The 14,238-nt window shown below is 58.4% G+C and overlaps 2 protein-coding genes across 15 annotated transcripts in view; one reads left to right on the top strand and one right to left on the bottom strand.

Moving 5' to 3' along the window:
- DHX30 (DExH-box helicase 30) overlaps window positions 1-2,266 on the top strand; it is a 35,425-nt gene extending 33,159 nt beyond the window's left edge. For all 6 annotated transcript variants that reach the window (XM_065054903.1, XM_065054904.1, XM_065054901.1 and 3 more), the window contains one exon: window positions 434-2,266. In XM_065054903.1, the coding sequence (XP_064910975.1) occupies window positions 434-669 (236 nt within the window). In that variant the 3' untranslated portion in view covers window positions 670-2,266. The remainder of the gene's footprint in view (window positions 1-433) is intronic.
- Window positions 2,267-5,382: 3,116 nt separating this feature from the next.
- MAP4 (microtubule associated protein 4) overlaps window positions 5,383-14,238 on the bottom strand; it is a 144,691-nt gene continuing 135,835 nt past the window's right edge. For 8 of the 9 annotated variants that reach the window (XM_065054872.1, XM_065054878.1, XM_065054880.1 and 5 more), the window contains 4 exons: window positions 10,789-10,870; window positions 9,375-9,484; window positions 6,977-7,124; window positions 5,383-6,828 (listed from right to left, as the gene is read on the bottom strand). In XM_065054872.1, the coding sequence (XP_064910944.1) occupies window positions 6,821-6,828; window positions 6,977-7,124; window positions 9,375-9,484; window positions 10,789-10,870 (348 nt within the window). In that variant the 3' untranslated portion in view covers window positions 5,383-6,820. The remainder of the gene's footprint in view (window positions 6,829-6,976; window positions 7,125-9,374; window positions 9,485-10,788; window positions 10,871-14,238) is intronic. The other variant, XM_065054876.1, reaches the window with a different exon arrangement.

The following is a 14,238-nucleotide window of genomic DNA, read 5'->3' as shown; positions in this document are numbered from 1 at the left end:
AGCTCTGCAGGGTGGTGAGGACACCGAGCTCCGAGCAGGCTCCTGCCTGCAGGCTCCTTTCTGGGAGCGAGGAGTCGGGCTGGTGCGTAGGGAGGAGCGAGCCCTTCTCCCCACGGACACGCTGCTTTAACCCCTGGGCTTTTAGAATCACAGAATCATTGAGGTTGGAAAAGACCTGTAAGATCATAGAGTCCAACTGTTAACCCAACGCTGCCGAGGCCACCACTAAAGCATGTCCTGAGAACCTCATCTGCACGGCTCAGCAGTGCCGCGGTTGGCCTCGAGCTCAGACGGGAACCAGCGGGAAGCTCCCGGCGCGATGGTCAGAGCTGCTGGGCTCTGGTTGAGTCCCAGACTCTGGAGCAGACCCGCTGCGGTGGCCGGGACAGCTCCCCCCGCTCCCCTTCTCACCTGCTCTCTTCTTCCCACCAAGACGACGGCTGGCGAGCGACCGTCTCCCTGACCGACAGCGATCTCCTGGTGCTGGAGGGAGACTCCTACACCATCCGTCTCCTGCGGGATTTCCGCGTCTCGCTCTCCAAGATGGTGGAGACGTGTCTGTGCTACGAGATGGCGGCCATCCCCGGGGACCTGCACCACCAGCACAGCCAGCTCCTCGACATCCTGGTGGATCTGCTCAAGGGCCCGCCCGGCAGCTTCGGCGCTTAGGCACAGCCGGAGGATTGTGTGGGGACTTGTAATTTGTATAAAGATGTTCACAAATGTTTATTTAAATAAAAGTTCTATTTATCCCTTGTGAAGTCATCTCTCTCCATCCTAGAAGATTAATGTTGTCTGAATCTCCTGCTGTCGGCTCCGGGCATGGTCACCGCCGAGGAAGAGCCAGCGCCGGGAATGGACTGGAAGCGCCGATGGGCCCCAGCGCCGCGGACGCCCCCTCCCAACCCAACCGGACGGCAAGACCCTCAGCCGCTGCCCCCTCCCCACGGGGCCGGCGGGAGCTGCTCCCGGCGCAGGAGGACGGACGGACAGACAGACAGACGCGGCTGCGGGGCCGGGCAGAGCGCGGATCCAGCAGCTCCGGTACAGCCTGGCGAGCGGCGCCCTCGTGGTCACCGTCCCCAGCGCCCCAGGACATGGCACGGCCGCGGCATTGCAGGCGGGACCCCGAGGCTCAGCGCCCGCCGCGGCGTCACCGTCACCGCCGGGATGTGACTCGTCCTTCCGAACCTCCCTCTGCTGTTTGTCCTCTTGCGTTGCTGTTATTCTGCTTTATTTTTAATTTCTTGTTCTCCTGACGTCGGAGGCCGGATCCCTGTCACTTGTGCTGCACGTCCGGGATTGCCGCCGCCTGTGAGCGCTTTCTCCTGCGGGAAGCCAGGAGCACAGGCACAACGTTCTTTGTTTTCTATGAACAGGGACCATATTTCTGTGGAAGGAGGATTGTGACAGGCACAGCATGAAATGCAAAACCCGGAATTTAATCCCAGCTTTGCCTTGGATTCCCTGTCGAATGAAGACAGTGACCTACCTCACAGGGCTGTTGTGAGGCTTCGGTAACGTTTGTAACGCGCGTGAGCCCTCGGGCTGGACGTTTTGGGAGCGGACGAGCTCCGGGGGGTTTGGGGCGCAGCCGGGGTTGTGCCCGCGGGCGCCGGGCGGGCACGGGGCCTGGCATCATTTGTTTTTATTCACCATTTTCTTATGCTCTTTGTACCTGAAATCAAGGTGAGGTCTGGTTCTATAGAACCCAATCGCTCAGCGGGGGCTGGTTCAGCACAGGGGGGTCGCCGGCGAGGGGTCCCAGGATGGAGCCGCCTCCCTGGGGTTGCCCTTTGCTTCTCCCTGCTCAAGTTTAATTTACTCCTCATGGGCTTTAATTAGCGGAGCCGTGGCCTCCGCCCCGGGAGCTGACGTGCTGGAGCGGGGTCTGCAGGCCCCCGCGGCTCTGGGGCCGGGGGTTTGTGCCCCATTTGGGGGCCGGAGGCTCCGGGCCCCCCGGCTCCATCCCCGGGCGTCCTGCAGCCGGTGTTCACCCCACCCCTCCCATCCTCATTTCACTTGCTTGAGGTTGTCACTCTGAGTTGAGCAGTGTTTGTTTCTTTGGCCTGTATAATGGGCACTATGGGGTTCCCTTCAGCAGGTTTAAAACAAAAAACAAAAAAGAAAAAAAAAAAAAGAAGACTAAGCTATTGTGTAAATGGTTCAGAACTAGTGTGGTATTGGGATACTTCAGTGGCTGTTATGTGATACTGGATCTTTTTACAACATAGAGTAAAGACAATAAAAAGGGATAGAGTAGTAACCGCCTCTGCCCTCTTCTTTCTTTTATATACACGTGTATTTTAGTAGCTGAGAAGAGGCTGAAGTTCAGTGCCCGTTCCTGGGCGCAGCTTTGGGGGAGGGGTGTCCCAGCCGCCCCACACCTGCTGGGTGACGGAGCCCCGGGGCTGCCCCACATCCGGGGGTTTTGGACCCCGCGTCCTGTTGGGGCAGCGGGCTGGGGCTGGGCTGCGGCACCGGGGCTGTGCTGGTCCCTGGGGGAGGGCTGGGGCTGCCGGTGCTGCAGGAACACCCTGCGCTGCCTTTGGGAGCTGAAGGGTCAGGGGCTCAGAGACACCCCCGGCTCCCAGGGGCACCCTAAGGGTCCTGGGGCCGGGGCACAGCAGCAGCTGCTGCTCCCCGGGGCGCGGGGACTCCTGGGGACCCGCAGCTCATCCACCCGCGACCCCCCCCGGCCAAGGTAGAAAGGAACCGTGGGACCCCCCGTTAGTCACAGCAGGTCCAGGACCCCACAGGAGCGGGTGGGATGGGCACAAAGAAGCCCCCCCCAGGTGTGCGGGCTGCCTGTGGGCTGGGGGGCAAAGCCCAGGAAGGGAGAGTTTTGCAGCTGAAGGGATCAGAGGCAACACAATCTCTTCACCTTCCTTGTGGCGTCCTCTGCCACCCCTGGGACATCAGGTGTCCCCAGATGTGCCAACCCCCCCTCCCGGCCTTCCCGCCCCCCATGAACTGAGACCCAAGCTGAGGAGGAACATCTAGAAGCTTTATTTAATTTCAACCTTTACAACAGTAAGAATCACAACATCAAATCAGGAAATGTTGCTAAGGAGACGACAGTCGTACAGCCCCGCGCGGGAGGGCGGCAAAGGCAGAACCGAACCGGGCTGAACCCCGCCAAGGCAGGAGGGGGCTCTGCCCCGGACCCACCCCCAGCTCCGTCCCAGCCCTGACCCCTCCCCACCGCACCCACCGCCCCGGAGGAGCCGGTGCCACCGCAGACCGATCCTATGACACAAAACGCTAAATAATCACATTTAGAGAGCGCTCCCCACGCTGCTCGTTCCTCACAGCAGCCTCCCCTCCACCCTGCAGCCGGGAAACTGAGGCAGAGCTGACGTGACTCCTGCAGACGGAGCCAAGAGACGGCTCAGCCCCCCAGGGCCCCGAGCCCTCATCCCCACCGCCCTGTCCCCTCGCACTCATTTCCCTACGATGTCGTTACTCCTTGCACCTACATCGCGGGGTAACGGAAGCTGCAGGTGATGCTGATGCTGGGGTGGGACGAGCACAAGGGGCGCAGGACGGGGCCTCGTGTCTGATTTTGCTCCAGACAGCAGCGGGCGAGGTGCAAGCTGGGGAGGCGCAGGGGAGACAGAGCCGCTTTCCACCCAGCCCCAGCCCGGGGGAGTTTTTGGGTGACGTTACAGCGGAGCCCGGAGGCTGCTGAGCTCCAACAGCTCCGGCCGCTGCGCAGGGACAGCACTGACCAGCCCTGAGCGGCCCCGGGCTCGGCCGCTCCCTCCCCCTGCCTGTGGGAGGACACAGGAGCCCCTGTCACCCCAAGGACACAAGTGACATCCGGCTCCCGCTGCCTTCCACGGCCAGAGATTCTGCCTGAGCGACACGACCACGCGCGGGTCCCAGAGCCCACTCACACCGACACGACGCGGGGACGACAGCGGGGGCAGCATAGAAAACTACATTCAGTCCGCGGCCAGGACGCCGACCCCGGGGTGGGAGCAGCAGCGAAGCCACGAACTCCAGTACCGGCATTGGAACAGTAAAAAAAGCCCCAAAGAACTGTAAATGCCACTGATGCGCGGGGGATGCCAGCATCCGGCAGCTGAGCCCCCAGCCCCGCACCCCTCACACCTCCGGACCCCCAGCCCGGGAAGGGCTGTTGCTGAGGGTCCAGAGGCCCCAGCACCTCCCGCTCCCACAGCCCTGAGCAGCCGGGACCTGCGCGGGGCGTCCGGACAGGCCCCGGTACATTCACATCGCATCTAATTCACACAACTCTCATTGTTTTCCCCCCAGAGAAGCGGCTGCCTCCAGCACAACTGCAGTTCCGGCTCTGCCCGCAGCTCCAGCATGACCACAACTCCAGCATGACCACAGCTCCGGCTCTGCCCGCAGCTCCAGCATGACCACAACTCCAGCATGACTACAGCTCCGGCCCTGCCCGCAGCTCCTGCTCAGCCCACAGCTCCAGCTCTGTCCACAGCTCCCGTGCTGCCCGCAGCTCCAGCTCTGCCCGCAGCTCCGGCTCTGCCGCCGCTCCGCTCTCAGCACTAACCCCTCACACCAGCCTCGCCAGACAGGAAACTAAACTCATTTCACCAACACGACTCTCCTCCCATTCTAGCGATACGTACAGCCGCTTCCTTACATTTCAAACAACTCCATATTAAAACGGAAGCTGTCCTAGAGAACCAGAGCACGCTAGTGTAGCCGCTTTGTCCGCTAAGTGCAGGCACGAGTGTCCAAGTGGCACAAACACGGGGCGGGTTGTGTCTGGCTGGCGGTTTGTGCACGTTCAGACGGGCCCGGAAGCTGCGGCAGCGCCCACAGACACCAGAACCGCGTCCACACTCAGAGCAGCGCGGGGAGGGGGCGACGCCGCTGCCCCAACAGCCTCAGCGGTTCGCTCGCTCTTTAATGTTTTCAATCTCGGAAGATAAAGTGCAACGTGTCCACTCGCGTCCCTCCGCGCGCCCTGAACCGCGGCACCGCCCCTGGGCAAAGCCAGCGACAGCCGGTGCCGCCGCGGCCCCACGGCAGCTCCCGCCCCCGGGCTCGGCGCTGGGGACCCCTCGCCGGCGCGGCCCCGTGTCCCTGCGCCTGCTCCTCCCTGTCCCTTCGCACCCCGAGAACCGAGCAGCGCGGGGCGGTGATATATCCTGGGGAGGGGTCGGGGTGGGGGGTCCCCGAGAACCGGGGGGCCCGTGGGGGTCGGTCTGGCCAGGGGAACACGGGGGTGCTGGGTTTGGGTGCGGAGGGGAGAGGAGGAGGAGGAGGAAGCACGGGGAGTTTCCAGGGTATATATAACGGCCCCTTTCAGGTGCAAATCTGCATCATTCACTCGTTTAAATCTGTATCCAGAGGAGAAAAGAAGCACTTCTGAAACTAGCAGACGACTTTGATGCAAACTAGTACAGTTTAATGCCATTTTATTAGAAATCATGCAAACTTTTAATATAAAAAATACAAGTGCAATAAGAATCTTTGTGTCGATACAGACTGCGGGTTCTCGTGTGGCTGCGGCCCCGCGCCCGCTGCTCCGGCACTGCCCCCCGCTGCTCCGCGCTGCTTAAATTACTCTGACGACCCAAGAACGCTTTTTTTGTTGTTTTGTTTTTTTTTTTTTTTACTTTTTTTCGATTTATTTACATTTAATTTCTTTAGTGTCATTCGCAACACGAAACGAGGAGCTCGCGCCTCACCCGCCGGCCCCGGGCGCTCGGCCCCGGCTCAGCGCCACCGCTCGCAGCCCCGTCCTGCTCCGACACGGCCCCGCGCCGCCTGCGCCCCGGAGCCGCCGCCCCGAACCGCGCTCGGGGCGCGGGTCCAGCACTAAACTTCACCCGCAAGGTCCCGGGTCGGCGCCACGGGGGGTTCGCCCGTCCGACCCGACTCGGGCTCCGCCTCGCCCGCCACAGCAAATCCTCCTCTATCACGTTCCCGCGCCTTCCGTTCCGGACATGGCTTAATCCCATGAGTTTGCTCCATCGTTTTAAAATATTAAAAAAGAACCAAAACCAAACCCAAACAACCAAACAACCAACCCAACAACAAAAGAAAAGTTACAATTGCTGGATATGTCAATAAAGCCGGCACGGCAGCAGCGGTTAATGTCTCTACTCTCCTACGGTTAAGGAAAAGGAAAGAGAAAAGGAAACTTAGCGTGGGTTTGTAGCACGATAAATCATCAACACGTCGTCACGAAGAATAAAAGGTTAAAGTCAACAGTTAAAACAGCCTAACGTGTGTGTATAATATATATCATCGTCAAACGGGATCGGCAGAAACTGAAGCGGCAAGGAGGAAAAGGTGGGGTTTAGAAAACAAAAATGGAAGGAAGCGAGAGAGATCACAGCTCGTCCCTGTTAACGCCGCCCGGCTCGGCCCCGCCACAGCGGCCGCGGCTCCGGCTCCGGCTCCGGCTCCGGCACCACCAGGGAAGGAAACCCCTCTCCAGCCCAAGAGGGGCCGCGGCGCTGGGCAGGCCGAGCGTCGGGGCCGGGACACGAGCTCTGCCAGCGCCGGCCCCGCGGCCGCGGCCAGGGCCGGGTTAAGAGAGCGAAGCTGCGTTACCGGGGACGGGGTCGGGGTGGATCACAAGCCTTGCTGAGAAAGCGCCGCGGGGGACGGCGGTGACAAAGGTGACCGGCCCGGCTGGACGTGCTGCCGCAGGGGTGGGGGTTGGAGACGGGGTTCAGCTCCGTGGTGGGTTCGAGCCTTGGCCTTCGCACGGAACGTCAGCCTGTGGGGTCAATCTGCAGCGACACAAGGGCGGGGAGGGGGGGACACACGGAGAGGGGAGGGGGGGACGGGAGACGATACCACAATGTCATCATTAGATGCCTGGAAAATAAAAGGCAATTTTCTGAATTAAAACAGGCAAAAAGCCACACACCCCGCCGGACAGGGACACGACAGGCTCGGCTGTGACCGCGGCGGCTGCTCTGCCCCGCTGTCCCCAACCCCGCGCGCAGGGACACCGGACACTTACTTGTTTCTTGGATCTGAGTCTCGAAGCTCTGAACGTCCCTTTGGTCGCCCCCGGCGCGGGGTCCCGCTGGCCCCACGCCATTCTCCTGCGTCTCAGTGCCGTTTGGGGGGCCCGGCGGGAGCTGCCCCGGCTCCACGCTCCCCTCGGCCTGCAATGACATGGGGAGGGGACAGGGTGTCAATGGGTGTCAATGGGTGTGACACGCGGGGACACGGGGTGCCGAGCTCAGCACCCCTCCCCAGACACGCCGGTGACAGGACGGGCGAGGCAGAGGCCTGGGTACAGTGACACGGTGACGCTGAATGGGACGGGGGGGTTTGCGTACATGGCAGTGGGATTTGGGGACACGCTGATGTGGAGCCTCCAGCTACTGCAGAGCTGGACATTGCGACACCAGCACGGGACACACGGAGCAGGAGCCACGATGGAGCAGCCCAGCCCTGCAGGGAGCAGCTGCTCCAGCGCTGGGTCCCCTGACAGGACACACGTGGAGCTGCTGGAGAGGGGCCAGAGCAGCCCCAGGAATGACCCGAGGCTGGAACAGCTCTGCTGGGGACAGGGGAGAGAGCTGGGGGTGCAGCTGGAGAAGAGAAGCTACGGGGAGACCTGAGTGTGGCCTTTCTGTGCTTAAAAGGGGCCAATAAAGATGGGGACAGACTTTGAGCAGGGCCTGTTGTGACAGGACAAGGGGTGATGGTTTAAACTAAAGGAGGGAGATTCAGGCTGGACATGAGGAAGGAATTGTTGCCCTGAGGGTGGTGAGAGCCTGGCCCAGGTACCCAGAGGTGGTGGATGAACCATCCCTGAGACATCCCAGGCCAGGCTGGACGGGCTCTGAGCACCCTGAGCTGGTGCAGATGTCCCTGTCATGGCAGGGGGGGCACTGGGGACTGGGGAGGTCCCAACCCAAATATTCTGTGGTTCTGGGACATCCTGTCGCTGCCTGTTTGGCCGGGTGAGGACACGCTGGGGCGGCACATCCACCCATGGCAGCTGCTCTCACCACGGGCAATAAAGCTCTTCCCAAACTCACTCCGGGCTCAGGCAGCACCGAGACACAGGCAAGGGCTGGACCTGCTGCCCACCGAGCACCAGAACCACCAGGTTCTGCTTCTGGGCTGAAGTTCCCACCCTGGGCTGGGGGCAGCTCCGATATCCAGGCGCTTCTGCGGGAGCTTTGGGGGTCTGGGGGATCCCCTGGCTGTGGAGCCCCGGGGACAGCCCCGACATGTCACCTGCCCGGTGACAGCCCCGACCAGCGCCCGGTGACAGCCCTGACGTGTCACCCGCCCGGTGACAGCCCCGCTCAGAGCCAGGGACGCCCTGGGAAAGGATCGGGTCTCTGTATCGCAAGGATGAATATCAGGGCTCAGAACAGCACTGGGTCAGTGTCACCAACACTCTTTGCACCCATAGAGATGGGGGAAAATAGTTAAAAATCAGCCTAATTGCCAGCAGGTGAGACTGTAGAACTGCAGCGAAAACCCCACGGACAGCACCGGGGTGCGGAGCAGACGCTCCAGCGACCCGACCGGGCACCGCTATAGGAACTCCCTGTTTGCACCCACACACCGGCAGCTCCTCTGGTTGTTTTTGGCTTTTCCCCAGCCCCGGGTTCCCAGGCCGGTTTGTATGGAGAGTCCCGGCGTGGCCCCAGGGAATATTTCAGCACCCGCCTCTTGCTTTGTCCGAATGGGGCTGGTGACTCAGGAGGGGATTCTCCTCTGTCTGTCTGTCTGTCCCGGGGACTCAGGAGGGGATTCTCCTCTGTCTGTCTGTCTGTCTGTCCCAGGGACTCAGGAGGGGATTCTCCTCTGTCTGTCTGTCTGTCCCGCTGGGGGCAAAGCCCACGCCATGTTCTAACAGTTCTGATGCTGCAGACCAGGGTTGTTTTCTCTGCTCCCAGAGCCGCCAGGTAATTCAGAATCAGCCGCATTTCGCGGAACAGCCCCAGCATGAGTGCCCCCCAGCCTGAGAGCCCCTCCTGAAGGAAGGCAGAGAGCAGGATGGAGCTGATAGAATCATTTTGGTTGGAAAAGACCCTCGAGATTGAGTCCAACTGTTCTCCCACCCCGGCACTGCCCCACGTCCTGAGAACCTCATGTCCGTCTGTCCAGCCCTCCAGGGATGGTGACTCCAGCACTGCCCTGGGCAGCCTGTTCAATGCCCCACAGCCCTTTGGGGAAGAAATTGTTCCCACATCCAACCGCAACCTCCCCTGGTGCAACTTGAGGCCGTTTCACCCTATTTTCAACTCACGCTGACTCCCGGGGGTCACAACAGGCGCCACAGAAATACACAGGTGGTTACAGAAGGTGGAGAAGCTGAGCTACATCAGGAGCGGGATAAGGAGGAGCCCAGGCAGCCGCTGCCGTGACGCAGAGCTCGCCGCACCCACCTTCACGGCTCCTGCCGGCGAGTGTCCCACGTTGTCCAGAGAACCCACTTTGGCTTGGGCCTTCTCCTTGAAGTTCAGCTTCTGGTTCTCGATTTTGACATCTCCTCCCCCTAGAACAAGAGCGAGCGGTTTGTTAAAGCACCAGAAGGGTCCCACCTCAGAGCCGGCCCCCGCCGGGAGTCACCGGGGAACGCGGGGAGGGACACGACCAGGTAACACACACAGTGTTGGCTGGAGGTTTTCCTGCGTTACAACACTGCAGTTCTGTAAGTGCAGTCCACACTCCAGCAGGTTTCTCACAAAAACCCCTATTTAAGTACCGCTAAGCTCAACTTTGCTTCCCAGCAACAGCAGCAAATCCCCCGTCCCCAGCACCGTGGACACTTGGCACGGCCAAGGGTGGAAGCCAACCCTTTCGGTCCAACAAAAATCAGTGAAAAGAGATGAGAACAGCCGATTCTGGCTGGATTATTCTGCTTCAATCAGCCCCGGACAAGAGCGGCTATTGTCGCGCTCAGCGTGTTGTGGCAGAGCGCTGGCAGAGGCGGTCGCGCTGGTGGCACCGCGGTCGTGCTCCGCCAGTCCCGCCGCACTGAACCGCGCTGCTCCGTGGGCAAGGTTGGGTTTTCAAGCCAACAGGCTGGCAGAAAGGGTGCAGGAAACCCCCCGGACAGACAAAGACCCGCCTGTAGCGCTTGTCTGCAGCTCTGGTCAGCGAGCTGTGTCCCTCGTGCGCGCTGTTCGATCGACAGTTTTCTTGTGCAGAGAAGTGTCCTCAGACACGGACAAACCAGCAAAACTCGGCGAACCGGCCGTGCTTTGGGATGCTACACAGGGCCAGCCCAGACAATGGGCCGCGGTACCTCGAACCTGAGAGCCGTCTGTGCCCCGTGGCCTTGGCGTTGCTTGGGTAGGAACCCCGAGATTCGCGGGAATTCAGCTGAGTCATCGCTGTGTTCTCAGCGGGGAGCACAGAATTCCTGCCGCTCATCCCATAACGTGGCATTAAAGAGCCAAAAGTGGGTTATGTAAGATGGGAGCTGCTACTGAAGCCTAAAAAGACCCTTGTATCTGCTTTGAAGAACTAGAGGAAAGTCACTTCATCTTCCCAAAGCCTCTGTGAGCACGGATGGACCTTCCCGACTCCTGACTATGGTAAATATCCACTTTTTTCCAAATGTGAAGGAAAGAAGAGAATTGAGTCAAAGCAGATTATCTTCACAGGGCCGATACAATCTCCCATCTCCTAATCCCCGTCTCTGCTGATGAAACCACCAGGAATCGCTAAGAAGCTTCTAGAAATACTCCCTGAAAGCAATAAACCCTTAAAACCATTTCAGTCGCAGCCCAGGACTGAATTTGGGTGACGTGCAACATCTACCGACAAATCACGAGGAAACGGCAACATTTCTACCTGGCTTGTGCTTGATATTCGCTTTGGAGCCGCACTTGGAGGACACTTTGGAGAGGTCAACTTTCTTGTTCTGGATCTGCACCTGAAGAGGCAAAAAGAAACAGCTCAGCACATGGAAACACTCCTGGGAATGTGGGGGCCAAGGGGCCACCTCAACCACCTCTGACACTTAATGCCTCCGCACCCCGTTCCGCTGCGTTACTGTCTCCCGGGGGTCCCCAGGCACTGGATGTCAACACTCTAGCCACATTTAGCACCATTCCGTGCGTTTTGTCTCACGGATTCAGTAGTGACCCGGTTAGCCCGGTAACAGCAGAAAAGACACATCTGCTCCGTGAAAAGCGCCGCCTGTCACCGACCGAAACACAGGGAATGAAAACGCTGCATCTCCTGCTTGAGACCGCTCAAAACACAGCGTGTGGCCATTCCCTGATGAAACCGGGCCTGCTTCTCTCTGCAGCAAACCAAGATGGGTGTCACTGGAGCCAGAGTTAAAACCTGCAGTAAATCTGAGGAAAAGGAGAAGATAATAAAGCTATCATCTCTCCTTTCTTTCACCCTGCAGCCTTTCTGTGCGGCCGTCTTGAATTAACAGGAGTGACCAATATACATAGGAGCAGGACTGGAGAAAGATCCGTGTAACAGCCCCATGGCAGTGACTTTAATGCACCGGCCAGGAGTGGTTGATGAGCGGACAAATCACCGTCGGGTTTTGTTGGCAGCTTTTCCTCCCGCTGAGAACGGGACACGGGGACGGATCACGGTGCCCCAGTGGGACAAACTGCTCCAGCCGCCGTCACAGTCACAGAATCCGAGTGTCAGGGGTTGAAGGGCCCTGGAAAGCTCATGCAGTGCAATCCCCCATGGAGCAGGAACACCCAGATGAGGTTACACAGGAAGGTGTCCAGGCGGGTTGGAATGTCTGCACAGAAGGAGACTCCACAACCCCCTGGGCAGCCTGGGCCAGGCTCTGCCACCCTCACCCCAAACAAGTTGCTTCTCATCTTCAAGTGGAACCTCCTGTGTCCCAGTTTGCACCCATTGCCCCTTGTCCTGTCCCTGGTTGTCACCAGAAGAGCCTGGCTCCATCCTCCTGACACTCCCCCTTTCCATATTGATCCCCAGCAATGAGTCCCCCCTCAGTGTCCTCTTGTCCAGCTCCAGAGCCCCAGCTCCCTCAGCCTTTCCTCACACGGGAGATGCTCCACTCCCTCCAGCATCTTGGTGGCTGCGCTGGACTCTCTCCAGCAGTTCCCTGTCCTGCTGGAACTGGGGGGCCACAGCTGGACACAATATTCCAGGTGTGGTCTCCCCAGGGCAGAGCAGAGGGGCAGGAGAACCTCTCTGACCTACTGACCACCCCCTTCTAACCCACCCCAGGTACCATTGGCTTCCTGGCCACAAGGGCCAGTGCTGGCTCGTGGTCACCCTGCTGTCCCCAGAGCAGGCCCTGCAGCAGGGAAGCTATTGCCCAGAATCACGTTCTCTATCCCCATTCTGCCAGTGACTTGATGCTGGCAAATCAAACCTGCAGTGACAGGACGTTTGGTGATGCAGCCACGGAATCATGAGATGCTCGTGAGTCAGTAACCACCTTCTCCCAAGCCAACGAGCCCCGTGTTCCCGCGTGGGGTTCGGGGACACCGTTGAGTGTGGGGAGAAGGGTTTTCTCTGGGGTGGGACAAAGGTGGAGTCAAAACGTCATGGGTTTTTTGTCTTTTTGCTCAAAAAATATTCCATGTCTGACAGTTGGACCACGTGCATTGCAGAGAGTCCCAGCCCTGACACCTTCACAATGGAGTCCCAGCTCCACGAGGATGAAAAACTCCTGTTCCAGGATTAAGTTCTTGTCTGACTAGCGGCAGATCTTTCATGTCACACAAACATCGGATAATTTACATTGGAAGGAACTCGTGGTCATCTGGTCCAAACGCCCACTGAGCTGACACTTAACTTTCTGTTAACAATGATTGTGGTAACAATCTGGGATCTTCTGGTAGTTGGGTGAGGATTCACCTCTCCCAGTCGTGTCAACACCAACATCGTCTCACAGTAAAATACAAAAATCTTTGGTTTTGGATGTGGCAAGAATTTGTTCACTTACAATTGACTCTAAAAGCTTAGTGAGAATTGGCAGAGCACCTGTGTACGGAGGGGATGAGCCGGGCCCGGTGTGCCCAGCGCCCCGCGTTCCGCACACCTCGGCCCCACGGTCCCGGCGGAGTCACCACGGCTCCCACAACGAGCATTTGTTTGCTTGGAACTGGAATAAACCTGCATGCATTTCACAGGATGCATTTAAAACAGTAACATTCACTATCAGCCCTGAGTCCTCACGACTTCACCTGGGGATCCAAACATTCCACCTGAATGGAACTGAACTTCTGCTCAGATTTCTACCACGAGTGGCTTCGAGTTTGCAATGGGAGACACCTTTAGAGACTTGGGTTTGCGTTTACAGACCAAATACTCAGGCTCTGGTGTCAGAAATCAACTTCAGATCCTAAAGCTGGGTTCGGAGCTTGGACGGAAAGGCTGATCCCCATCGCTTTTTGGATTCTCTGTCTCTGACCGCTTCCCAGCCCAGCTCAGCAGGTCGAGCCAAAGGGCAGAGAAATACATGTGCACTCCAAATCGCCTGTTAAATCTTCAACAACGCGTACACTACCTGCACGGTGTAAAATCCACCCCTACTGTTGCTTTCTTTGAAAAGAGAGGGGGGAAATAATAAAGCACAGCAAAAGCTTTTACCCAGGAAACCTAATCGTGTTTGTGTCTAGGTGTTTTTGGCAAATACGAGTGGGAACAACATCTGCTGCTTTCGGACATGTCTTCTGGGGTTGGACGCTGGTTTGGGGCAAAGGGAACCTGGGAATAATAAACACCTTATTCTCAGTTCTCAAAGCAAAAAGCTTAACGCGTTGAGCAAATAGAAACGTGCACGGTGAAAGGAGAGTGTGCGGGAAGAGAAAAACAGGCACATGCTTGTCCCCAGGACAGCGAAGAGGAAAGGACAAGGCTTGGTGATTCATCGGAAGAAAGGATAGCTCACTAATGGAATTAATCAAGCAAGAAAAAATATCCCCCGCATTTAAATGACATTTCTGTTGGCCTCAAAACAAAGGGAGCGTATGAGACTCGCTGTCCGCTAAGAGGCTGTATAAGGTACGGGCGGCGAAATGAAGCAGCTCATAGAACACAGCTCCTGAGGGTTACAGGAGCCCGGCCAAAGGGTCCGATTGGAGCTGACTGCGAACCAGCAACACCAACGGCCTGTTCCCAACCCGGGTGACAGAACCAGGGGAAATCTGCACCAGGAACAGAAGCATCTGTAGCTGAAAAATCGTATTATGATGGCATCCAGTTGCCATGATGGTCACAACATCAGTTTTTCTTTCTATGGTGCCGAGAATTCTCCTGTACGAGCGTTTCGAGGGGAAGCTCCATACA

This window comes from Columba livia, chromosome 2, assembly GCF_036013475.1.
Source record: "Columba livia isolate bColLiv1 breed racing homer chromosome 2, bColLiv1.pat.W.v2, whole genome shotgun sequence".
NCBI lineage: Eukaryota > Metazoa > Chordata > Aves > Columbiformes > Columbidae > Columba > Columba livia.
Note: the sequence above shows the minus strand (reverse complement) of the source record. Positions and strands in the feature narration are given on the sequence as shown.